The sequence below is a fragment of the Solanum stenotomum genome, chromosome 5 (assembly GCF_019186545.1).
Source record: "Solanum stenotomum isolate F172 chromosome 5, ASM1918654v1, whole genome shotgun sequence".
Lineage (NCBI taxonomy): Eukaryota > Viridiplantae > Streptophyta > Magnoliopsida > Solanales > Solanaceae > Solanum > Solanum stenotomum.
In genome coordinates, this window is record NC_064286.1 from 57,227,503 (window position 1) to 57,254,044 (window position 26,542).

Genomic DNA, 26,542 nt, shown 5'->3' on the forward strand with positions numbered 1-26,542 from the left:
GATGAATTATGGATACAATAAACTCTTGCTATATGCGAAATTATATATATATAAAAAAAAGGTTTATCACAAAAAAGGTCACTTCGATTAATTTTTTAACCTCCTCGCACACCTCCTCTATTGCTTTTTAGTTTTCACAGTAATATTTTTTCTCGATTAAAGTACTTTTCACCTTTTGTCGTTAGTAAAAATGGTGAGGGAACTTTTTTTTTTTTTCAAACAAATGTTATGAATAAAAAAATTAGATCCGAGCATAAAATTTGAAACGGAAAATATAAAAACTCAAAACACTGGGTACATTTCATTGGCTTCCATGGATTGAGCATCTACAAGTTTATTTGGTTATACGTTATCATGCCATATGAAAGAAAAAAACTTTCAAAAAATAACAAAGACTTTGAAACATAATGAGGCAAAATTTATAGCTATATGTTAGAAGAGGTGAGAGGTGAGCGGGATTGGAAGAGTGATCAGGAGAGAGGCGAGCGAGAGATAGGGGACAGAGAGAAGACAACAGATGAGTGAGACGAATTCTATTTATCAAACTTCGGTTCAGTTCTTCGATTTTAGAAAACTGTTCACCGTATATCAAACCAATCTAATTCGGTTTGGTTCGGTTCAATTCATTTTTTCTACTTCGGTTCAATTTAATTTGGTGTTTTTAAATCAATTTTTTCGTGTGAATGAAAAATAGAATGAGGACAAAATCAAAGTATAAGATACTTAAAAATTTAACACTATGTTAAAGAATGATGTGTCTCGCCGTGGAATACTTATTGTGCTAACTAAAAGACTATATTTGTCTTTATCAAGAACATTGTGTCTCCAACAACTTCTTGAGAAAACAAGTATGAAGACTATATTTGTCCTTTAAATAATGTGTATTGAATAAAATATGTTTGAGTTCCTCTTGAGAATTAATATTTGAAGTTAACTATTGAATTGTACATTTGTTGCTAGTTTGATTTGTTCATGAATGATTTAATTGTTAGTAGAAGTTTTAATTTTAACTTTTAATAAAAGTTTGATTCTTCGGTGCATCGAATTTCTGAGATCCTTACACTGAACACCAAATCAAAAATAAAAATAGTAAAAAATGAAGAACCAAAAACCAAAAAACCGAATTAATTCAGTTCAATTCTATTTTTTGATTTTCCGGTATTATGCCCACCCCATTTTTTGGGCAAAATTGTCCATTTATCATCAGAACTGAACCAACCATTAGTGGTAGGGTTAAAAATAGACTAATATAATATAAAATAATGCATAACAATCATACAAACAGAGTTAAAGATATATGTGTAGGTGGGTCAGAATTAATATGATCGATATTGCAAAATAAATCGAGTTTCTACAAAGTATTATATGCGTGATTGAAGAAATGAGAGAGCAAATAAAAAAAGAAAAAACCAACTATATTAAGGTACTTTGGTTTCAAAAGAAATAATAATATAAGACAAGAGTAAAAAAGACTATTTCAAACAAAATGAAATAACATAGGAGTAAAATAAATAAGGAGAAAATAGGGGTTAGAACAATTCTTCAATAAAGAAGTTTTCATTAAATTATAACCATATATTTATCAATGGAACTACAAAATAGCAAAATAAAAAAAATAGGCCATGCAAAAGTCCTTAAATTTCTCCAAGCCTTATATGTATGTATGGTCTTAACATTATAAATTGAGACATAAAATAATCATTCTAAGAGAAACAAGACAGCTAGTAAACCTGGTGCCTCCTCCACAAAAGGAAGAGGTGCCTTATAGCTTACTGTCTTCTTTTCCTTGTCCTTGCATTTGCATTCATCTGTGATCATACTAACCAAAAAAAAAAAAACACAAAAAATATGGCTATATCAAATCGGTTACTGTCGTTAGTTCTCTTCTCGTTGATGGTTACTTGTGCATTCGCTGAAAAACCTAAAGGTGTTACTTATGATGGTCGTTCCATGATCGTCAATGGTGAAAGAGAATTGCTCTTTTCTGGTTCCATTCATTATCCTCGTATGCCTCCTCAGGTAATTTCAATATGATCACGCTCATTCTGAACCTATACATATGTACATTTGGTCATGTAACGACTTTATTATCATCAAATGTTTTCAGATGTGGCCAGACATTATAAGGAAAGCTAAGGAGGGAGGTTTAAACCTTATTCAGACTTATGTTTTCTGGAATATCCACGAGCCCGTTCAAGGCCAGGTAATTAACAAACATGTTCATTCATAACATATCTCGAATTATATATATAATGGTTGTCGATGAATATGCAGTTCAACTTTGAAGGAAACTATGACGTTGTCAAGTTCATCAAGGAAATTGCTCGACAGGGCTTGTATGTCACCCTCAGGATCGGACCATATATCGAGGCTGAATGGAATCAAGGGTATAAATATATACATAAATCTGTCTAGTTGATATTTTGTTCATAATTTATATAATGATTTGTTAATCATGATGGAACAGAGGATTCCCATACTGGCTAAGGGAGGTCCCAAACATCACCTTCCGTTCTTACAATGAACCATTCATCGTACGTATTCATAGTTTACAGATGAAAAACTTAAAACAGTATAATTTATTTCAAATGAATATAGAGGCTTAATCGTTCTCTTAATTTGCAGTACCACATGAAAAAGTACTCAGAAATGGTCATTGATTTGATGAAGAAGGAAAAGTTGTTTGCACCTCAAGGAGGCCCTATCATCATGGCTCAAATCGAAAATGAATACAACAATGTTCAACTAGCATACAGAGATAATGGTAAGAAATACGTCGAGTGGGCTGCCAATATGGCAACTTCACTATACGATGGAGTCCCATGGATCATGTGTAAGCAAAAGGATGCCCCTCCACATATCGTAAGTTTTATCTCAAAATAGGTTGATTACTTAAAATGTGAACACAACATGTACATAACTCTGTTTTCGATTTTTATTTTTTTATTTTTTCAGATCAACACATGCAATGGAAGGCATTGTGCAGATACATTCAAAGGCCCCAATGGTCCTAACAAACCTTCTCTATGGACTGAAAATTGGACCGCTCAGTACAGGACATTCGGAGATCCACCATCACAAAGAGCAGCAGAGGATATTGCATTCTCTGTAGCCCGTTTCTTCGCAAAGAATGGAACTCTTACAAACTATTACATGGTACATATTGATATAATTTGTTAATTTTCTCGTAAACCTTAATTTAATCATATCTAAACTAATTACATTCTATATCTTCCAGTACTATGGTGGAACCAACTATGGAAGGACAAGCTCATCATTCGTGACAACTCGTTACTATGATGAAGCTCCTCTTGATGAGTTCGGTTAGTACTGCTACCTTAAAAGTTCTATATATGTTACAGAATAAATAATCTAATCGCGGTCAATATGTTTTCAGGTTTGTTTAGGGAACCAAAATGGAGTCATTTGAGGGATTTACACAGGGCTTTGAGGCTATCCAGAAGGGCTCTCCTTTGGGGAACTCCCACAGTACAAAAAGTTAACCGAGACATTGAGGTAACTAATTAATTATAATTGATCATAAACAAGCTCTTCTATGTATCTTATATTAAACATTATTACTATTTTACAGATTACAATTTATGAAAAGAAAGGAACTGATTGTGCTGCATTTTTAACCAACAACCACACAACTAACCCCGCGACAGTCAAATTCAGGGGTAAAGATTATTACCTACCTGAGAAATCCGTTAGCATTCTCCCCGACTGCAAGACTGTTGTCTACAACACTCAAACGGTAAATTTTACGTTTATTTGTGATGATACAAATGAAGCAATATCATTTGAAAACGCGCAATAACAATTCATTTTATTTTTTTTAACAAACAGATCGTGTCCCAACACAATTCAAGAAACTTTGTGGCATCAGAGAAGGCAAAGGGTCTAAAATGGGAAAAGTACCAAGAAAAAGTCCCAACCATAAGTGAATTGTCACTTAAAAACAGGGAACCTTTGGAACTTTATACTTTGACTAAGGATACCTCAGATTATGCTTGGTACAGTACAAGGTAATTACAATTAACATTTTTTAATCTATCTTAATTGAGTTTACTCTAATATTGGAAATTATTACGTTATAGTATCAAATTCGATCGCCATGACTTGCCCATGAGGCCTGACATCCTCCCCGTGCTACAAATCGCAAGTATGGGTCATGCATTAGCTGCCTTTGTTAACGGAGAATACATTGGTATGTATGTACATTGTTAGTCATAGTCAGTTAAATTTCACTAATAACATAAAAATTCTTTACCTAACATTTGTTCGTATTACAATTCAGGGTTTGGACATGGTAACAACATCGAGAAGAGCTTCGTATTCCAGAAGCCTGTTGTGTTGAAGCCTGGAACTAACACCATCTCAATTCTAGCTGAGACAGTTGGCTTCCCGGTATACGTTTTCTTCCTCATAAGAAATCACTATCAGTACAATTTAACCGGTACTAACAAGTGTTTACTAATGCAGAATAGCGGAGCCTACATGGAAAAGAGGTTTGCTGGACCCAGAGCAATAACCATTCAAGGTTTGATGGCTGGTACTCTTGATATAACTCAAAACGATTGGGGACATGAGGTATATACTCTATCTAGGATACATAATTATAATTGATCTTTAAAAAATATACTAATTGTGTTGGTCATTTAATAGGTTGGTGTATTTGGAGAGAAAGAGCAATTATTCAGTGAAGAGGGTGCAAAGAAAGTGAAATGGACACCAGTAACTGGTCCTACTAATGGAGCTGTTACTTGGTACAAGGTAAACACATTTCTTAATTTATTAAATTGTTGATGAATAATTATATTTATACTGACTAATGATATATATAACGCAGACCACCTTTGAAGCACCTGAAGGCAACAACCCATTGGCTGTGAAAATGGACAAAATGCAAAAGGGTATGATGTGGGTGAATGGTAATAGCCTTGGTCGTTATTGGTCATCTTTCCTCTCCCCACTTGGACAACCCACTCAGTTCGAGTAAGTATATCAATCCAATAAATAGTTTCGTACTCCATAAATATGAACATATTTAACGTGTGATATTTCATTTTCAGGTATCACATTCCAAGAGCTTTCTTGAAGCCAACTGACAATGTCCTAGTTGTGTTTGAGGAAACCGGTGGTAATCCAGCAGATATCGAAATCCAAACAGTAAACAGAGACACAATATGCAGTATCATCACGGAATATCATCCTCCAAATGTAAAATCATGGGAGAGATCTGGTACTAACTTTGTCGCGATAGTAGAAGATCTCAAAACAGGAGCACATTTAACATGCCCAGACGACAAAATCATCGAAAAAGTTGAATTTGCTAGTTATGGTAATCCAGATGGTGCTTGTGGAAACTTGATTGTTGGAACTTGCAATTCAGCAAAGAGTATGCAAGTTGCACAAGAGAAATGCTTAGGGAAGAACTCATGCACAATCCCAATTGAGAGAGAAATTTACGACGAGCCGAGCAAGGACCCATGCCCTGACATCTTTAAGACTTTGGCTGTTCAAATGAAGTGTGGGAACAAGAACTAATTATTAAGTAGGGCTTATAGGCTGAATGTTGGCTATGACATATAAATGTATATAGTAGAACTTCATGCCTTGTTTTCACAACTTCAATTTGTTTTTTTATATCAAATAAAACCACTATTATTTCAGCCATATATCTCTACTCTTTCAATTATGTTAAGGTTTGATTGCATTCACCAACTTCATAGTATTAATTTGATAACTTAAATCACTTTTTGTAACCTTTTATAGTTTGAATGTTTTCGGCAAGAAAATTAATGATGATGGTACATGGAAATTGTTGGCAACAATTTTCACCTTTCTTATTTCATAGCAAGAAAAAAATTAAAGACAAGAAACATGTACTAAAAATAGTTGGTTCAAATCAAGATATAATTGAGTATATTTTTCTCATTTTTCCCTTACTAATAGTAATTACTTCTAGAAGTAATAAACATTGGCTTATTAACATATATATATATATATATATATATATATCAAAACTACACCTCCTATTGATTTATTTTCTTAAAATAATTTTAAAGAATGATTTTTCCATTTAAAATCAACTTCATAACTACACCTCTGCATTTCCCTAACTTATCATCTTATGATCATAAATAAACAATAAATAATAATAATAAAAAATTATTAAAAGTAAAAACTCAAAAATTTAAAATTGGATTACCATTTTACTCCTATACTAAATAAAAAAGTTATAAAATATTTTATTAATTAAATATTAAATAATAATCATAAATTACTCTGTCATTTTTCCTTCACATAAAATAAGAGAAATAAAACTTCTATTAAATTAGTAAATATAGTAAGTATATATATAAGTGGGTCCAAAATGTTTTAAGAATTGAATTATCAAAATGTCCATAAAATACTGAATGACATCAATATCCTTCAATCAAATATTATTCCTACAATAATATTGTACAAGAACATAAATGTACACTTAGTTCATTAATGCATTAGGCTGTTGAATATATATACACGAAAATATTCATTAATGTTTGCTATTTATTTAACTCTTATTCATGTTCTTTTTTTCTTTCTAAAAACTAAGTCTATCTTCTCATAAATATATAAGGGAAAAAGGATAAATATATCTCAAACTATTTTAAATGGTATGCAGATACCCTCTGTTATATTTTTGAGACATTGATGCCTCTGCCGTCCAAAAACTAGAGCATATATACCCTTTATACTAACGGACATACACGTGTCATAATCTTATTCACCGATCCGACATTTATTAAATATCGGATCGACGGATAAGATTGTGCCACATGTCCCTATTTAGTCTTCTGTTAGAGCGAAGGGCATATATGCTCTAGTTTTTGGATGGCAGGGGCACCAATGTCCCAAAAGTATAACGGAGGGTATCTATGTACCATTTACGATAGTTCAGGGGTATATTTATCTTTTTCCCCTAAATATAAATAAATAATAATACAACAAATGAATGACCTAGATAAATTAAATGCCATGGAGTTATGTGTATTCAATTTCTGTAAATGCTTTATCTTCCTATTCCTAATGCAAAAAGTAAAACATCTCTTTGTAGTACTCCCTCCATTTCAAATTAATTGAATTGTTGAGGCATTTTTTATTTTTCAAATTAACTTAATTGTTCAGTTTTCAAGACTATATTTAGAGTGTTCTTTCAATTTTGCCCTTCATTAGTTAGTATTGGAATTAGTGATTAATTAATATTTAGTTATTTTAATCATAAATTTGACAATAATTAATAAAGTAAAAATGGAAAGTTATGCCTAATTTATGTCTCAATCTTCTTTTCTTAAAGGGTATGAAACACCTCAATAATTTAATTAATTTGAAATGGAGGGAGTAATAAACATATGGAGAATTGGAAAAGTTACTTGGTATATTCAATGTGGAGTAAATTCTTTTGATCAATTCAATATATTCATTTACTAAATGCTATATATTGTGTATGTATAGTGAAAAAAATCACAAGACAACTATTTTAATTCATCAAATTATTAGATTATCAATCCTACTTTGTATAGATGACATTTTCTCATATTCATTTTGTGTTTGTGTCTCTCTTTTCTACTTTGCTTATGTGCTCTATTTTTTCTATTCACATTATAAGTTATTGTCTTTAATTTGACTTATTCATATATGTTTTCTGATTAGTTGAACGTTCATCTTACTTGGGTATGCAAACGTTTGTATCATAGTTTTTTCACTTCTTGCAACATAGAAATTTGTTATGGAAATATCAAATCAGGTAAGATTACTTTCTTTTTAATTATAACTTCTTGGAGTATCATGAAACTGTATATTCTTGTTTGGTGTAAATTTTGGTTAGGAATCAATTTACATAATTTAACTAAATTTTTTTTGTTAAATTCACATATGATAGAAATAATTTTTGAATTAGGCAAGGGGTACACGTACCTATAATAATTATGATTTATATACATCGATTAGATATTTGAGCAATTATTGTTGAATACTTGATATATTAAAAACATACATAATTAAAATTGTTCGAATAGTACTTTTGAAATTCATTTGATAACAATATTTCAGCATAATGTACCTTCTACTGATAATAATCTTGATTGAATAGGTTCACCATTCATTGGTTTGAACTTGTATATTTTCTCTTCAATTACTATGCAAGTTATTGCACAATGATGATCTAATAGCCATCTTAAGGAAGACATAGATTGATCAAATTTCTATATAACTTTTCCAAAACACTACTCTCATTCGACAACAACTTCTTAATACATATGCAAATGTGAAAAGGTGGAGACATTTCTTTAAAAGGAGATGAAAAACTTAAGACAAGAAATATTTTGAAATCACATTTGACATTTAAATTATGAGTTATGACATATTAAACAAAACAAGCTTTTATCAAATTGAATACTTGATATATAATAGGAATTGCATAATTGAAGTTATTGATTTGAGCTTGTATATTTCTCTTCAATTTTTGTGCAACTTATCGCACACTAATTATAACATTTTCAAAGTTCTTGTACTAATTAAGAATAAGATACATGGGCAACATATATATTCAAGTATATATATATCGTTATAACAACTCCACACAATTTAGCATGGGACACATGCCCAAGACTAGTTAACATATATGGTAGAGAAATAATATATGGAGGAATTAAAGGGAGGAAAAGACGACAACTCATAAAAGTAAATTTTAACATAATCATTATGTAAAAATCAAGGCAACATTTTATAAATTCAATGACAATGCCAGTTACAAATTAATTTCTGAATTGCTTTAGCAAACTCAATATTAAACCAATAAAATTCCTCAAATAATCACTTCCTGATTTTATTGTGAATTCTCTAACATGTAGTTCAATAAATGTGTCTTCACGAGTGACTCGACCACCTACAATGAGTTATTCACATCAAAAAAATTAATTGATGTTGTAGCAACATCTATCAACTCATCATAATTTATCTTACCAATTTTAAGACATTTCTTGAAAACAGGTTCTTTTGCTTGCTTGAGTAGACTTACAATTTCATTGTAAATACTGTCTTTGATAAACACTTCTGAAGAAGAATTTCCACCCAAAAAATTTTATCAGCAGAAGAACTCTTAAGATCTGCTCTAAGAGAATTGATGCATGTTTTGAAGTCATTAGACGTTCGACAAACATATTCTATTAAATCTCCAGATGAAAAAAGTTCCAAAAGAGAGATGACCAAAAATACTATTAATGTTTTCATGAAATTCATCTTCAAATATATTTTCTGAGTTATGATGCAGGATGGTTCTTATAGCTAGCATACAATGTTTCATATTTATTTATCTATTTACCATAATAGACAATGTAGATATTATTGTATCTAAGATTGTGGTTATCATATCTTACTTTTATGAAACAAACTAGTAATTTGTAAGTTCTATCTTTTAATTTAGGCATAAATATAATTTTCAATCAATTTTTTACCCCTTAATATGAGGAGTAACCTATATTTGAGGATGATAACTTCAGCATACCTCAAACAATCATTTTTGGAGAAGCAATAGATAGACAAGGAACATGAAATGGTGGAATTTATTATAATGTATTAAATATAAGATGAAATGCCACAGTTGTATAATTTTAAATCTAAGAGAAGCAAAGGGAAGAAGGCAACATTGCGACCTTACATTTATGTACTTCACCAACTTAATAAATCAAAAATGAAAGAAGAATCTTGCTACGTATTTACTAACATTTACAAAACAAGTTACTCCTGCAGAAAATTTGAACAAGCTTCACAGCAGCAGAAAGAACCCTGGAGAAATCTTGAACAACGCTTCCATGTCAGCTGTGAAATTAAACAGCCAAAAAGAAGGCAGCAACACTTAGTTTTTTTTTTTTTATGAAGCAATAATACGTTCAAGGCACGTAAATCAGCAAGCTAATTACATGTTTTAGACAAGAAACAAATACTCAATATGCAATCTAAATAACTTGCCTGAAAACTGATGAAAATAATAAAGGTTAGCAGAAACAAGTAGTAACAGAATCCTATCAATGCCTCTACATGTTTACAAACCTTGCTATTGTTAGTTTGAAGAGGATGGTTTGACGGCACCATTATCAAGGATCAGAAGCACCAATTCTGTTGAGTTGTATAAACAAGTCTATTAGTCACTTTGACTTATGACAAATCAAACGATCCTTGACCTTCATTAATGGCATAGAGTAACTTCTTGGACATGATCTCCTGCGGAGTAAAATAATGCATAACTTACTTGGGGAAAAATAAAGAATTGATTGACAAAAGGAAAGTATCAACCACTAAAACATAAGACAACATATATGGCTATAGTAATTAGAGACACTCTACCTTAGTAGAATAGGGAGGGAGTTTCAAGTAATTAGCACATGTCATCACACTGGGCAGGTCTTCATCTGCAGATTCTGATGGGGCATTACTGCTGTGTGCTGCATTGCCAGCACTAGATGAATGCTGTTCCAAAGATAAATGAATTGTCAGTCACTGAAATAAAGAGATATAGCAAATAGGCACACTTAAATTTTAGCTACAGCCATACCTTCCTCACAATTGTCAACTTAGGATTCAGAGCAGCAAGACCACCTGCGGGGAGCCGAGGTGCACCAGTGACAAACTGGCAGAATGCTCGTTGCTGCTCAGGTGTGAACTCTCCCATAATCTCTAGTAACTGAGGAGAATAATTTATTACAAGTCATCAACTTGAAACAATAAGAAGTGAATGATAAAGAACATCCTCATCATCGTTGTTTCAGGCAGTTTACTTTCACCAACAGCTGAAGAACAAAAACTTACATGAATAATGGGAGGACTCTTGGATGTGAATCCATGATCGAATTTAATGTGATCTACTAGCGTCTCAGGCTGCATAACAAAAAGAATATAATGTATTCAACCAAATACAGGAAAAGTAGTTCTTTTCATAACCAGCAGATTCACGAGAACAGATATTACCTTCCACAGCTCTCTACGGCCACATAATAGATAGTCTAACTCTGAAGGAGAGAATATTTGCAGAGCTGAAAAGTCGAAAACCTGAAAGTTGTGAAGGTTTAAAAGTTATTTATTATTAGATATAAAATCATCTCCAGGTATATCTATATTGCTAATGCATTATTAAAGAAACAACAATCTGACAATAAGGAAACTATCAGATTGTCCCATTATACGCTTTTTTAACCCACAAGATTGTCTTGATCTTTTAAGTTGTCTGGAAAAAAAAAATACTCAAGCAGCAAACCTGATTGAAGCCAGATCTAAAAGCCTCCATTTGCTGCCTGATTCCAGTTTTGACAGTAGCATCAACTACCAAAGAAATGTACTCCTCCAAGTTACTGAGATCCACCTGCACATTCCATTTAAGGTATTAAAAGAAATATTAATGGAAATAACACATGCAATTGAGGGACTTCATCAGTCAAATACCAAAAATAAAAACAAAGAAACAAAAAAAAAAATTAAAACAAAATCCAAGATATCGCGGCTCACATTCTCATCGCCTGCTTTAAGAACATATTCAGGATAGCCAGGAAGTGTGAAATCTAAACAAAGATCCTCAACTGGAGTCCCACGAAAACGCATGTCATAAGATTTGTCCAGGTTCTGATCTTTTATTGATTCTATATATTGCTTTCGACTGACAAGGGCTTGCAACTCTTGCAAAGTCTTCCCCAATTCGGCGTCAAAAGAAAGAATATCGTACAAATCAAGTTCCTGAAGTGCTTCAAGTTAGAAACGTTAGTGGAAAAGATAAGATACACCGGTGGGTGCATCAACTGGACAAGTGTGCAATGAAGAGCAGGGGAGCTTACTTGGCCAAGAACAAGCTTATAGAAGGCCATGGACAGTGGAAGGTCCAAAAGCCGTCCATCTTGAAGAGCTTTTGCCATAACACGTCCAAGCAAGCGGAAATATTCAATTGCCTTACAGAATTGACCTCCATCAACAGTACCAGTATGTGGTGACCAGGGACGTGGGAATAATCCAAGAGGTGCTTGGACAAGATCTCTATCACTCCTACTTAATTTATTATCTATATGAACTTCCATAGAATGTTCATTTGAAGTTAATGATAAACCAGATCTCCACATTCCAAGTCCAAGTTTCTGTAGATCGTGACTTATAAGGGTATAAAACTCCAGTGTAGGACCCAGGCCAGTACCAACTTCACCAAAATATTCAACTTCAAGAACAGCTTTTTGGCTAGAGTACATCTCCATTACTTTTGCAGCAGAATCCAGAATGCGGTTCCTTGAGACACGAACTTTCTGGCGCTGTAATCTGCCAACCCTAACTGCTCTCTCATGAGTAGACCCATTACCATCAGCACCTTGCTGTTGCTGCAGCCTATATAAAGCACGTGACAACCCAAAAGCAGTTGAATAGAAGTACTGGCGCCGAGTCTCAAATGGAAAAAGAAATGGGCAGGCCTTGGTCAACTGGTAACACCAAGATGGAAGAGATCCACTACAAAGTGCAAGAGCATCCTGGATCTGTCGTGCCAATTTCGGAGTGAGCTTACTATTGACAAATTCCTCAGAGGGAATTTTGATACCCGTAGTACTGAGCTCATCTAGACTAGAAATTTTTCCTTCAGAGAAATCATCAATCATGGACAGGACTCGCAAACGGGGGGCAAGCTGATTCAGCGCCTCCAGTACACGTAAGAGGTACAAAATACTGTAAGTAGGGTTACTTTTCTCCAGATCACAAGGAAGTTCTCCCTGCAATATACTATCTAACAATGATGCTCGAACCAATGAAGGATCAGCACTGGAACTTGTTGAAGAACTGGTTTTCATAGACTTGGAAATTGAACTCCCAGACCCACTCGACCTCTCAGCTTGGTTGTCTGCCCTCTGGTATGTGATAGTGTAAATATCACTCCAAACCCTGTTTCCGTCACTAGATACAAAATCATTGCCACCATATCTCTCATCATCATCCTCGTCTAGAACAAGCTGCCGCTGGATAGCCTGGTAGATAGTCAACTGCCTATTAAGCGGCTTCCCACCAACAGAAAATATTAGTTTTGGTGGATCACCAGAGCTGAGTAGAGGATGCCCATGTCGATCTCTAGAGCCCCTCACACCTCTAACACTAGCAGATGAAAGACCAGCCATGGCAGCAGCAGCAAATGACATTGCCCCTCTTGAACCATAGGAATTCCTACTTCTGAACTCAACAGAATCAGATCCCCGAGCAGAAGCAATTCTGCTCCTAGAACCACCAGCAGCATTTGTATTGCTACCAGTTGGTGTCTGTGCAAAAGGGCTATCCTCCGAAGAGTCTCCCAATTTAACATCATGCACTTCATCTGCCATGCAGATAGGAAGAGGATCATCCCTCAGCACCTGGAAAAATGGGTAGAAAAAATAAGAATGTCGCTAACACAATATTTACACCTTCTATATCTAACATTGAAAAAGCTTTTCAGAGTGATACATCAAGAAAGGATAAAAGTATGCATATACGGGGAAGAAAGTATAACCCCCCTCCCCCCAGAAAAAACAAGCAGTTCATAAATAGATGCCTTTTTGAAATATTCCATTCATGTCTTCCATACCTCCCCAATCCCTCCCCTCAAAGGAAATCTCACTGACCTCACCATTCAAACACTTCCTTACAATCACCAGCTGAATCTCTTTACTTTATATTTTAAAGTTTCAGTTATAAATAGAAGGGAAAGGCTTTGATTGTGCCAAAAAAAATGTTTCATTGTCAAATCCATGCCTAATTCAAGAATCCAATGTAGGACAAAGGTTTGCCCCCTCCCATCCGTAGTTCTTGCTTAACGATCCCTCATGATTTCCTCATCGTAGGAGCTTACACAATTCCATTTCCCAAAAACTCCTTGCTATAATAGAACATATTTATCTTATATTAAGAGAACGCCAAACCAAAAATCCCTTTGATGGAAACACCACATAATACCCCAGACCAAGTCCCATTCTTTACTTGAACCCTAATCCACAAGCACACTGAGCTCATGTTTGTTTTCTAACGGAATTTTTTTTACCAGGCTTTTCTTTTTTCTGATAACAGAGTGTCCGGGCCACAACTTGCACACACCTCATCCAATTCCACGAAGTACTCGTTACCTCCCACTAATACATGTACCGGGTAACTTTGTCTACCATAACGGATAACTCTGTCCACCAAGGCTTGAACAAATGGGAAATAATCACCAAGTGATTCTGAATCGGCTGGAAGACTTTTCTTTTTCCAAACACAATCAACCCAATTAAAACAGCCCAGGGGCTAGTTTCCCATGGCCACCATTTTAAAATATTATCTACTTCTAGTTATAGAGTTAAGTTCATTAGTTGACACTAATGCATCTTTAAGAATCAGTAAACCAAAAGCTTAGAACACTTGTGCAGCTTTTAATCTAAAGTAATTTCCTTTGCCTAACAATGTTCAAGAAGACTTTGAACCCTTAAATATGGAGATCAAGTTAATCCATTTAAACAAGCTAACCAAAAACAAGAAAAATTGAAAGAACAAAAGAAATAGAGAAATCTAACAACATACATCATCATGGTCGTCTTCATCTTCGTCGGACATATCGTCCTCAATCACCAAAGCATCATCAAGTTCAATGAGAGAAGGATGCAGCTCGTCATCCTTAACATGAAAACAAACAGTGAAATGTCAGAATTCAGGTGGACATAAATTCCATTAACACCACCTTAGTAGTTGAAAAATGTAAGCAAGGACACCAACAAAAAGAATCAAGGTTTCCCATAAATATCTTTGTTACATCCGGAAAACTCAAATTTTCAGGATGATCAACAAAATAATTTGATCGCCTTCAAGAAGCTAATTATGTCAAGAATTTTAGAGAGAAAAAAAAGATATTACATCAACTTGAGGAAGTTTCAGATATTAAAGTAAATGTTTGATTCCTTCGGAGTCGTGAGTTATAAAAAGGTAACACCAAAACTTGAAGGTAAATTCAACAGAGTTGGGTACTATAGGTGTTTTAGGGTTGACGAGGTTAAATGTGCTATTTGAAGGATGAGCAGGGGAAGAGCGACCGGACCCGATGAGATTCCAGTGGGATTTTGGAAGAGCACAGACAAGGCAGGTATGGAGTGATTAACTGAGTTGCTTAAGGGTATTTTTAAGACGGCAAAAATGCCCGACAGAGGGAGGTGGAGTACAATAGTTCCATTGTATAAGCACAAGGGTGATATCTGAAACTGTAACAACTACACGGGTATCAAATTGCCAAGCCACACTATGAAGGTTCGGCAGAGAGTGGTAGAGATGAGGATGAGGAGAAGGGTGTCTATTTTAAATACAGCAAAAATGCCTGACAAAGGGAGGTGGAGTACAATAGTTCCATTGTATAAGAACAAGGGTGATATCCGAAACTGTAACAACTACACGGGTATCAAATTGCCAAGCCACACTATGAAGGTTCTGCAGAGAGTGGTAGAGATGAGGGTGAGGAAAGGGGTGTCTATTTTTGAGAATCAATTTGGATTCATGCCTGGACGATCAAATACTGAAGTCACCATCTCATGCGGAGACTAGTAGAGAAATATAGGGAAAGGAAGAGGGACCTACATATGGTGTTCATTGACCGTGAATAGGCCTATGACAAAGTATCGAGGAATGTCCCCTGGAGGTGCTTGGAGGCTAGAGATGTCCTGATGGTTTATATTAGGGCGATAGAAGGACATGTATAATGGAGCCCAGACTTGAGTTAGAACAACTGTAGGAGATTTGAAACACTTCCCGATTGAGATGGAGCTGCACCAAGGATCAGTTCTTAGACCTTTCCTATTTGCCTTGGTGATGGATGAGTGGCGCAGTCTATCCAGGAGAAGATTCCATGGTATGTGTTATTTGCAGACAACATAGTACTGACTGATGAGACATGGAACAGAGTTAATGCAAGGTTGGGCGTTTGGAGACAAACTATGGAGTCTAAAGGGTTCAAGTAGAGCAAAACCAAAACTGAATATATGCGGTGCAAATTCAGTGTTGCGTTGGATGAAGCAAACGTGGAAGTGAGGCTTGCCACACAGACTATTCTGAAGAGAGTTTTAAGTATTTTGGGTTTGTAATCCAGGAAAGTGGGGACATTGATGATGATGTCACACATCGCATTGGGGTGGCATGGATGAAATGGAGGCTTGCCTCTAAGTCTTATATGATAGGAAAATACCCACTAAACTTAAAGGTAAGTTCTACAGAGTGGTGGTTAGACCGTCCTTGTTGTATGGGTGGAGTGTTGGCCAATCAAGAACTCATATGTTCAAAAATTGCATGAACCGGAGATGAGGATCTTCCGGGAGTTCAAAATGAATTGTTTAGCTCTGTTTTATTTTTGGTGTAGACATAAATTAATAGCTCAAACAAAAGATATTTTTGACGCTTTAGACTATTCATAGGAACAACAAATAGATGTTCAAGATGTAAGTTGTAATACTTTAGAAGGGGGACTACATATTTTGATGTAGTGTACCAGTGGATATATAGATTAACTGTTACCATTCTCAAAAAAAAAAATAGTTGACACGGAGAGAAAAAAAAGTAGAAAATAAGAAATCTAAAATTAATGGCTCTAAACACTTGCGAGGTTTTATTTGAGAACCGTACAAGATTACTCCTTCATTTCAAGTAAACTCAAGCAACTACTAAGCCAAACATCTTCAATATACATACATACAAACATACAGAGCATAACAAACTTAATAAAGTGAGCAAATTACCTCTGAACTAGTCTCCCCGTCACCAGGTTTCTCCTCTCCTAAGGCCTTCGCCAAGGCAGCTCTCATTCTAGCAGGATCTCTTGATCGAATTCCTCTGCCATCTTTTTGAGCAGGCTTCAAAACCGCTTTACCTTTGCCCTTTGAAGAGCTTCCATCACTTTCATTAATATTAACTGCTGACCTTGATCGAGCAGAATGACGACGAGATGCAGAGGCAGGAGTGGACATAGATGGAGATGACGCACTGCCTCCAGCAGGTATAGTCCCAGACCCAGAGTTTCCTGCAGAAGCAGAGGCCTTCTGTTCAGCCTCAGGTCGCTCAACTCGGGCCCAGAGGAATTCTTCAATAGCAACTAAACTTGCCAAAGGATCAATCAGCAAAACATTTGAAGAGTAGTCACGGAGGGTTTTCTCTCCTTGAGCTCTGCAAAGGCGCAGCTTAAAAGGCTGAGACAAAACACTTAAACCTGAAGAAAGACGTGCATTTCCTGCCGATGATCTGGAACTATGACTTAACACAACAGGAAAACGCTCCAACGAACATAGAGCATTTTGAAGCTTTTGGACCAGAACAGTCATGGGAACCATACTTCCACCATCAACACCAGCAGGAAGGGCAACTGCAATAAAAGACTTGTATCTTCTGATTGCTTTTTGTCGAAGCCTAGACATACTAGTATCAGAGATTCTTTCCTTAGAAAGGTACGCAAACGTAAAATATTTCAGCAAAGACGCAACAACTCCACTTCCACTGAACTCAAAAGTTGAAACACCGTCCCCTTTGCTGAGTTCCCCCATCATGGCAGCTATCACTTCAGCCAAGCTTTCTTCTTTTCCAACAGAACTATCCCCAAGCTGAGGACCAAATGTTTTGAATTTTCCTTTAGGTTTAGCTATCTGCTCATCAATACCAGCATTCAACTTCATGCAGAGATTCTTCAATTGTATAAGATCATCTGTGACACCAGCTTCAGCAGCCTCAGAATCTGATGGGAAGTATTTATCCTTGAAAGCTTTTGCACATGTACTGACTGACATCCGAAGGCTAGAATTGACAGTCGGAATTTCTATCGAATTTGGCAAAGATCCAGTACTTGGAACTGGACTTGTAAGATCTTCAACAGAAATTGCATCTGTATTGGAATTAGTGCTACGGCGTCTATTATGTTTCTCCTTCTCAGCACGTGTTGGATGGGGAGGGGCAGAAACATGAGACCCAGACAACATCAAGGCATCTACAGCATGAACAACACCTTCCCGGACAAACATCTTGCCAAAAACTCTAGGGAGCTTCTCCATTAGAATCTCTGCTATTTGAAGAGCGGGGACCAATACTTGGGGATCCTTCCACGCCAAAACCCCAGCCAAGAAACTATTAAGACATTACAATCAAGCATTACATTCAGAACTCGCATTGAGAAAAATATCATTGAAAGAAATATTGTCCTATTGAAAAAACATTGCTTCCACGGGCCAAATGTTGAAGAATAATATGAAGCTTTAGTTTGGTCCCAACATACCTTGACAAGTTAGTGTCATTAATTAAAGACTGAATCATATCTGCATTACTGAAATACATAAGTTTTCCAATAACTGAGAGGCATTTGTGGCGTGCTGCTGTATTTACACTGGATCCATATGTCTGATCAGCAAAATGAGCAACAGGAAGTCACATCTCTAATGTCTGTCCACTATGGTAAGGTAGTGACAGTAATATACCCATAGAGTTATAATACTAACCTGGATCAGAACAGGAAGGAGATCCATTCCAAATTGTTGCAGAAGTTCAGGTTGATCATTCAATAGTTTCTCATGAGCTGATACCTCCTGAGAAGATGCATTCAGATCCTCCTGTTTGCTAGAACCACTAGCAGAGGATTTCCTCGTAAAAGGACCTCTAATGAACAAATTTGTGCTAACGGGAAGAGAGATGGTTCCTTGAGGCAGCGGAGGAAGTAGTTCATTTACAAGATTCACAATCTCAAAAATCTACAATAAGAAAAAAGTACACTTGGGATCTATCATAAAAGCAAGAACCACAATGCCCAGAAAGTGGCTACAGAAAGAGGTTGAATTCAACTAGCAGTTTGATTATGTGTCATGCATATTACATAAATTATATTCCCACCAAACAAAAATTACAAAGCCTAATAGTAGAAAAGTTCTCACGCCTGCCATTGAACTGTAACACTGAGCAGAAAAAGAAATAGACACCTTTGAGTGTTAACGAACTATCTAGATCCTCATTATTATCAACTGTAAAAAAATAATTCTGGACTCAGGTGTTTCATTCTAGACAGAGACACACTGTGGCCTTACTACATTGTTTTGAAAGAAAAGGCTGACCCCACTAATCCACATCACATGGAGTGGGTGTCAATCATCTTATTACACTTTCTTCATCCAGTGTTTGACTGTATTTTTAATTTCCTCGAGAAAAACTACAGCAATTTCTCAGTATTTTCGTAGAACATCTATTCCTTGGGGGAATGACAAAGTAAAGACAAAGGAACGGAACAAAAACGGGCTCCTACTGTTTTCTAAATTCATTCCACAAACTAAAGCTCAACCCCAAATTATTGTCCACTTCCACTTAACCATGTGAAAATACATAGAATATCTAATCCTGTCTCCTCATGCCACAAATATCCAATATGCAATAGTTTCAAAATTTCTATAATTTAGTAAAATTTATACTTCTTTTTTCCGACACTCTTGAACACACCCTTATGAAATAGTGACAAACACAGCAAGCAGTGGATTGTGAAAATTAAAGCTATCACACATACCTGCTCCGCAGGTCTGCTCATGGCAGGTGAAATAGAGACAGAGGCTGATAAAATGTCCTTGAGGATCCCGCTGATACCAAGCATCATCAAGGTTTTAGCCCCTAATGGAGAGCCACTGGCACAAGTACAAAGAAGCCGGATCAAGCCCTGCAAACAAAATCAAGTCGTAACTACATCCCCATGTAAACAATCAACACATTCAATAATTGAACTTACTGTGTAAGTTTCTGTGCTGAGTGAAGCCTGACCACCTCCAGAATTACTGGTTGAGATGAGGGAGGCAGCCTGTGTGACAAGTCCGTGATTACAGAGTTCATCTAGCTTTTCTGGAGATGATGCAAATGCTTCAGCAATCCGGGTCAAGCAGATAGAAGCATGCTCTAATACCTACACACACATCCAAGCACCAAGAAATAAAATGATAAAGAGAGAAGGTTTAATCAAATTGAGGAGGCGAAAAGGACAAAAATAAGTTTATTAAGCTAAAAAACTTGACAAATCTCCCTGTGATTTTGTTATGATGTGATGACGATCTCACCTTTGCATCATGATACTGAAGGAGATTCGTCAACAATGGAACAGCTTCCATCACAAAGTCAGCAGCATCCGAAGGCAGCTTCTTGCACATATTAGCAGCAGTTGCTAGTGCTACTCTCTATGGGAGAATGAAAAGAAGATCAGAATGATATTCAAACTATAAATGGAACTATCAATGGCTTATGTCAATAAAATCATTTACAATTTATTGGCTTCACTACCTGAACACCAGTGGAAAAGAAATCGAGATACGATAGCACAGCCATGAGTGCACCTGCTTGCAAACAAGCAGTTGGATCTTCTTGAGATATCTTCTTTAAAGCTTGTAGAGACTGTTAAAAGTTAAACATTAGCATCATAACTTAGAATTTCAATCATGCCAATATTAAGCAAACTGCAGCACTTACAAAGCGTATTCTCTTAGCAGAGATGTTATATTAAGAATTTCTACTTCTAGAATAACTCTTAATGTTGTCATAAACATTCAAATTATTGAGCATTGAAATGAAATGAGTCCAAATGGAATGATTCACATAACCAACCCCAACTAGTTTCGGATTGAGATGCAATTATTTGTTGTTATGTACAAGGCCCAATTCTAGAGAGTGGCACTCCATTCCCTTTGGCACAAAGGAATAACTTTATCACCTGTTCAGCTAAGTCCATGTATTCAATCGTGAGTAAGCGAGCTACAAAACATGAAACCGCTCCATAGTGCACAACAGCAGCACAAGAAGATGGCAGAACATCAACCAAATGGGTTAACGCCCTAGCTGCGAGAAGCATAATATCAGGATTACTCATATGATTAAGCAACCCCACCAGGACAGGTACAAACGAGTCCACTGAAAAAGTGCTCAAAGAGTCTTCTGTCCCAATGGAAAGCATCACACAAAGCTGCGTCAATGCCTCTATTTGCTTCCCTTCTTCCCCATCAGCTCTCAAGCCCGATAATATCTTCTTCAGACGCCCATTCTGTTGGGACGAGGAAGCGGACACCATTGCTGAACTCGGCAGTAAATCATCCAAACCAGCACCCAATTTTCTCAACAATCCTTGAAGTGCACTACTTGCTGAAGTCAAATTATGTTGCAAAATCCCAGCACCACCTTCACTTTCATTATCATCTTCATCACCCCCATCAGTATCCATGTTCAATCCCATATCTCTGTCTCTATCCCTAATTTCGTGCTCTTTCTCCTTACCCTTCTCCGGATTATTTCTATCTGCCCCGTGATTCTTTCCCCGCCTGGTTCGGCTGCCCGACCCGGATGATTCATTCGTGGAGTCCATCGATTGTTGGTCTTGGGAACGATTTGTGAGTCGGGAACGAGTTGAGATCGAGTTTGAGGCGGCGCGTGTGGTAAAACGAGCTCTCTTAACAGCGCGTGTGGTGGGACCTGATGAAGGAGAAGAAGCAGAAGGCGCTGATGACGTGGCCTCCGTTCGTTTCCGGCTCCGAGTTTCCATACAAAACCGAACAGCGAACAGCAAACAAGGTCGCCGATTAATCGGCGATCAGACAGTCCGGTAACGGAATTTTCATCATTTTTCACAAGCCCTAATTCACAAAATTGGGGAAGATTAAAAAAAAAAGGGAACTTTGATTGTTTTAGCTCAATCTTCCGTCACAAATTTTGAAAAAATTAATGGAATTTATTGTATCGTAGTGAAGAACTCTTCAAGAAATCGTAGGTAAAAAAGAGATAGGATTCGGTGAAGAAGAGGAATATAAGCAAGAAATGGAAGAACAAAAGTTACTAGTTTAATTTAATTTTATTATATTAATTATTAATAGTAATAAAAATAAATATAGAAATAGAATCTAACTAGATATATTTTCATGAAATTTTTTTTGGTTTAAGTGGATGATTAATACAAAAACACATCAGATTACGTGCTATGCTCCTAATTTTTTGTTAATCTGTCCAGCAAATTGGTTTTGTTCTCCTAATACGTGTGCTTAGTTATTGAATTCCTCAAAAACTATATTAATAACCCGTATTTAGAAATTAAAGAGATAAAATGTATAACCTTTACTTAACATTTTATTACTTTATATGAATCTGAAGCAATTTCTAATGAAGGAAGATTGTGTTTTATGATTATTAATTTTTCAATCCAAAAATAATGGCAATTATAGTTCAATAAGAGCTTGATGGCATGAGGAATGCTTTTCATATGGCAAATTATTAAGTTTGAAGAATGGTTAGTAAAATTCTATACTAGATTAATCATCCTTGTATGATTCTCTGTGGAATTCTACCTTAACTTTATTTGCAATTTGTAGATTAGCATATGATAAGTGTTACATTATTTGAAGGTATATCTTGAATGTATCAAATTTAGTATCACGCTTCAACCTCGATAGGCATGACTAGCACATATGCCATAGTAGATCCTGAACAGACCTTATTAAATATATACATTATTGGTGTGTATCAGTTAAGTCCCACAAACACAGATAATCAAACTCCAATTAATAAAAGTCAAGCTCATTAAAATTATAACCAGAAAATATTGTAGTAGTAACAACTCCAGCTAACCTGACACTAAAATTTATAATAGAAACACGTCAATGGGCAAACAAGGTCCCCATGTTGATATTAACAAGTAGCAATGTGACATGGTTGACAACCTACTACTTCACCACTCAAATCTGTAAGTTTCTAAGAGTATAGATATTGGCCAAGACAAGGCCTGACTTTCCGTTGATATACAACAAAAGACATTACAACTCTAAACATGCAGACAACTCCAAAGGAAGTGGAGCTTACCGGTCAGTTAGAGCTTGACAACACTACTAAAAAAGCATGGCTACTTATTTGTCAGGGCCTGGACGTATGAACACAATGTCCTTAGGCAATAGAACATTGGTTTATAAAAGACACTGAATGATTGAGCATGTATCAAATTACATTAAATAAAAGGGATTTGGTAGTTGACAAGAATTAAAAGTAAATAGTAGGGTTTAGAACCCCCACCATCTGAAAAGAGAAAAATTTAAATAAATAGCAGAGATTTTAAATCCCCATCTGAAAATATAATTATTTATATAAAGTATACAATACAACATCTATATTTTTATATTGTACTTTTAGTTCATGAATACAAATACATTTTTGAAAACTTTACTCACTATTCCAGATTACTCTGAGTCCTCACTTCTACTCTTCTCTCACAACTACACTTCTCTACACCGTCATTTCTCTGCCACTTCAGTAGTTGACACCCAATTTTGGACCTCCACAATATAGATTAATCACTGAGCTTCTTAAATTTCGAACAATTTGAAATAATTAGTTTTATAGCATTCGAAATACTTTTCAAGTAATTTTAAAGTAATTTTAGCCGCTTTTATAATTTCTAAATAATAAATATGTTTTTTTATATAGTTTTATATATGATTAGTACATTTTATAAATATTCAAAAATCATCTCAAAAGATTTTGTTTTGTTTAAATATTTTACAAATTCATTTAGTTATATAATACTTTACATTTTTAAATCATTAGTTTATAATTAAATCAATTATTTTATTTCGTTAAGATTAAGAAGCTCATTAATTAATTTATATTAATTCATCTTATTTAATTACTAGCCGAATTTACTAAATGATTTCAATTCGGCTACGTTTGTGATTTCGAATGGCTATAATCGCAATCCGTATGGCTATTTCTTAAACTCAACTCTAGCTGCTTTCTTTATTCCTCCTAAACCCATTTTTTTCAGTCAAGTTTAAGACTAAAATTGGGCCAAATACATACTCAATTCCCAGCCCAATACCAAAAGACCCAGCAACAATACAATACAGCAAACAGTACCAGCCGACCACTGTACAACATCTTCTTTTTCGCGTAAACCAGCAAACGAACAAAACCCAGAAATCCAGTAGCAAAATCGGCCCAAAATCGCGAGTCCAGGAGCCCAGCAATCGTGTGACCCTCCTCTCTCCCTTATTCTTCTCCGTACAAGAATATTCTCGAAGCCAAGTGTCTAAATCGAGTTGCTCCTTCGTCCTTTGCTCGAAATCAGACGGAGACCATTCTCATTCTGTTGAGAATGGTACTACTTCTAGCCGTTTTGATCCTTATCTCTATAAGAGATTTTGAATTTCGAATTCACCCTCATTCCCTCCCGTTTTCCCCCCTAAATGGACCCATTTTTTTGAAAAAATCGGAGGATATAAATTCTTCTCTCTTTCACTGTATGAGGGATTTTTAGGGGTGAGATTCTCGATAAAAAAAATAACTGAGGAGATTTTTTTTAGGAATTGAAAAATTTACAGATTACATAGTTTACATACAAAAATACATTGTGATATAGAAGCTAAAACATTGAGGGGAATTGAAAACAGAGAGTTAGTATCCTTAGTGTTTAATCAAAGGTTTGAAGTCTAATTTGAGGTCTCCTTTTTTGTTCACTGTCTACTGGAGCTCGTCGGAATCCGGTGAAGCTCGACTTGTGGTGAAGTCACTGTTCTTTAGTTCGTTGTCCCAGTTGTTGCTCCAAAAAAGCTATGGTTGAGTTCATTGAACTCCTTACCTTCCTCTTTTCACTCCAAATGGGCCACAGAGGCCCAATTGTATTATATCTCGAGTCTTTGCCCAAAGCGAAAAGAAGACATTGATGAACAGGTCCTCGAAAGTTGAAATACAAGTGTTCAGAGCGAGACCAAGGGATGTATACATGATGTATACAGTGTGATACAGCAGAAAGAGGACCAAAAGCCCTTCTAAATTTTAGTTTTGTGTTGCATTGTAATTGGGCCAAAGGCCCATTTATTTGTAGTATTATTTGTTAGATTTTAGGACAGGTGAAATTGAGCTAAAACCCAAAGAAAATTAATTATTATGCTAGTCATTAGGACAGGTACAGGTAGGTTCTAATGGGCCAAAATCTCAAAGTGAAATTAGGCCCAAGTACTGGCCCAGGTGGACAGAAAACCAGACTTGGGCCCAAAAATATCTCTCTCTCTATTTTATTTGTTTTATATTTGTTCGTTTTTTTATTATTTGCTTATGTGTTAGTCAATTTTAAAGTTTTCCTAATTAATTCTCCAAGAGATAATCATTTTGAAATAATTAATGTATATTCTAAAAAAAAATAAAAATAGTTATACTTATTTTCCTACTTAAATTGTTTTGAAGTAATTTACTTAAGTAATCCCTTATATTATTTTCCTTTCCCCTAAAAATAATTTCAAGTCTTATGTTTGTTTATTTCTAAACTAATTAAGCATGTTCAAATTTTAGCTAAATATTTTAATTGTCGGATAACTGTATGTTAGCGGACATTTCGGGTTCTTTCAAACCCTTCCCGAGATGTTAATGTGAACCCAAACCCTTTAATATTTTCATTAGATTTCTGTTTTAATCTTTTGGAAAAAATAGTTTTCTTTATTTTACTTTAAAAATTAAGTGGTGACTCTTAAATATAAACCCGTCGTTTCTCTTTTTAAATAAAACAAAATGACGACTCTGCTGGGGAATTGAATTGGGTTCTAACCTTAAAATTAAATTCATTGGCTAATGTATGTTTGTTTATTTGTTTAAATTTCCGCACTATTAAACTATTGCATCCATGGTATGACATATTTTGTCAAACGACTCTTATTTTTATTTTTCACTTAAAGGATGATTATGCGTGCCGCAGTCGTTCGTTAACCAAATTATTTTGGGACACCCTGACGAATGTAGTTGGCTACTGGATAGTCAATGGTCGTTAACTGTCACAACCCAAGTAGTTCACTTGGGTCAGCGATCCACTATAAATAAAGCTCAGTCCTAGTCAAACTAGTGTAGAGTAAAAACTCAATCCCAAAATTTAGCGCATTGACCTAAGATGACCCAACACCTAAGGCATGTTGGGCCCATTAGAAAGACCACCTTGAGTCCAAAATGGCCCATAGCCTAAGTGGACGTTCATATTTATGTGTTAAATTTAAAAGATGTATACGTCGTTTGACAAACCATTGTCTCTTGGGGTAGGGAGTTTAATAATTTGTTTGAGTCAAAGAAGGTTCAAGTTTCTATTCCATCCAAAAACATGGACATTCAGAGATGGCAAGAAATGCAAGAAAGAAGGACTTTTCACGAAGGCATAGTTTATGATTGTACACTTGTGTAAGACTTATTATTTGTATCCTTTTTTCCCTAGTATGCATTCCCATTCAGTTTATTCATAAAACTTGTATAAAGTTGGGTTTCTGAAGCAATAGAATGTTTCGAATGATGTATACATCTTTCAAATCGTTAGGCTTACCCTTGGCAAAAAGGGTCACATATCTGTTTAGAACGCGCAATAATTGTTAAGTGTTATAACTTCTTGTGTGATTATGTTGCTTTATTTGGAGATGCTCTAGCCTACTCTTTTTTGAAATTTTCTAGAAGCCCATAAGCACAAATATCAAGTCACTTGTCAAAAGTACGTCCA

General features: G+C 35.4%; 2 protein-coding genes across 2 annotated transcripts; one reads left to right on the forward strand and one right to left on the reverse strand.

The window, feature by feature from the left end:
- Positions 1-1,694: 1,694 nt before the first annotated feature.
- On the forward strand, positions 1,695-5,675 carry LOC125864773 (beta-galactosidase 13-like). Its single transcript, XM_049544841.1, has 16 exons — positions 1,695-2,019; positions 2,108-2,203; positions 2,275-2,387; positions 2,468-2,534; positions 2,626-2,862; positions 2,956-3,156; positions 3,239-3,323; positions 3,398-3,516; positions 3,593-3,757; positions 3,850-4,028; positions 4,101-4,210; positions 4,301-4,410; positions 4,486-4,593; positions 4,669-4,776; positions 4,853-4,998; positions 5,076-5,675. Exons 1-16 carry the CDS (start codon positions 1,849-1,851, stop codon positions 5,548-5,550), a joined length of 2,490 nt encoding a protein of 829 aa, XP_049400798.1. The 5' UTR covers positions 1,695-1,848; the 3' UTR covers positions 5,551-5,675.
- Positions 5,676-9,590: 3,915 nt separating this feature from the next.
- Positions 9,591-21,860, reverse strand: LOC125864736 (E3 ubiquitin-protein ligase UPL3-like). The gene is made up of 18 exons (XM_049544796.1): positions 20,756-21,860; positions 20,329-20,439; positions 20,109-20,225; positions 19,787-19,957; positions 19,571-19,717; positions 18,522-18,770; positions 18,302-18,423; positions 16,782-18,153; positions 14,590-14,682; positions 11,868-13,409; positions 11,545-11,769; positions 11,297-11,401; positions 11,011-11,091; positions 10,852-10,920; positions 10,598-10,726; positions 10,390-10,512; positions 10,096-10,266; positions 9,591-9,864 (listed from the first exon to the last, which is right to left on the reverse strand). The coding sequence occupies exons 1-17, from the start codon at positions 21,575-21,577 to the stop codon at positions 10,201-10,203; spliced, it is 5,544 nt and encodes a 1,847-aa protein (XP_049400753.1). The 5' UTR covers positions 21,578-21,860; the 3' UTR covers positions 9,591-9,864; positions 10,096-10,200.
- Between the last annotated feature and the right edge of the window lie 4,682 nt (positions 21,861-26,542).

Coding starts and splice junctions, on each gene's coding strand:
- LOC125864773 (XM_049544841.1), top strand. CDS start 1,849: ATGGCTATATCAAATCGGTTACTGTCGTTAGTTCTCTTCTCGTTGATG. Junction 2,388..2,467: donor GAGGCTGAATGGAATCAAGG/GTATAAATATAT, acceptor ATGATGGAACAG/AGGATTCCCATACTGGCTAA. Junction 4,999..5,075: donor GGACAACCCACTCAGTTCGA/GTAAGTATATCA, acceptor TTTCATTTTCAG/GTATCACATTCCAAGAGCTT.
- LOC125864736 (XM_049544796.1), bottom strand. CDS start 21,577: ATGGAAACTCGGAGCCGGAAACGAACGGAGGCCACGTCATCAGCGCCT. Junction 19,958..20,108: donor TTCAGTATCATGATGCAAAG/GTGAGATCGTCA, acceptor ATGTGTGTGTAG/GTATTAGAGCATGCTTCTAT. Junction 10,267..10,389: donor TCCCTCCCTATTCTACTAAG/GTAGAGTGTCTC, acceptor TTTACTCCGCAG/GAGATCATGTCCAAGAAGTT.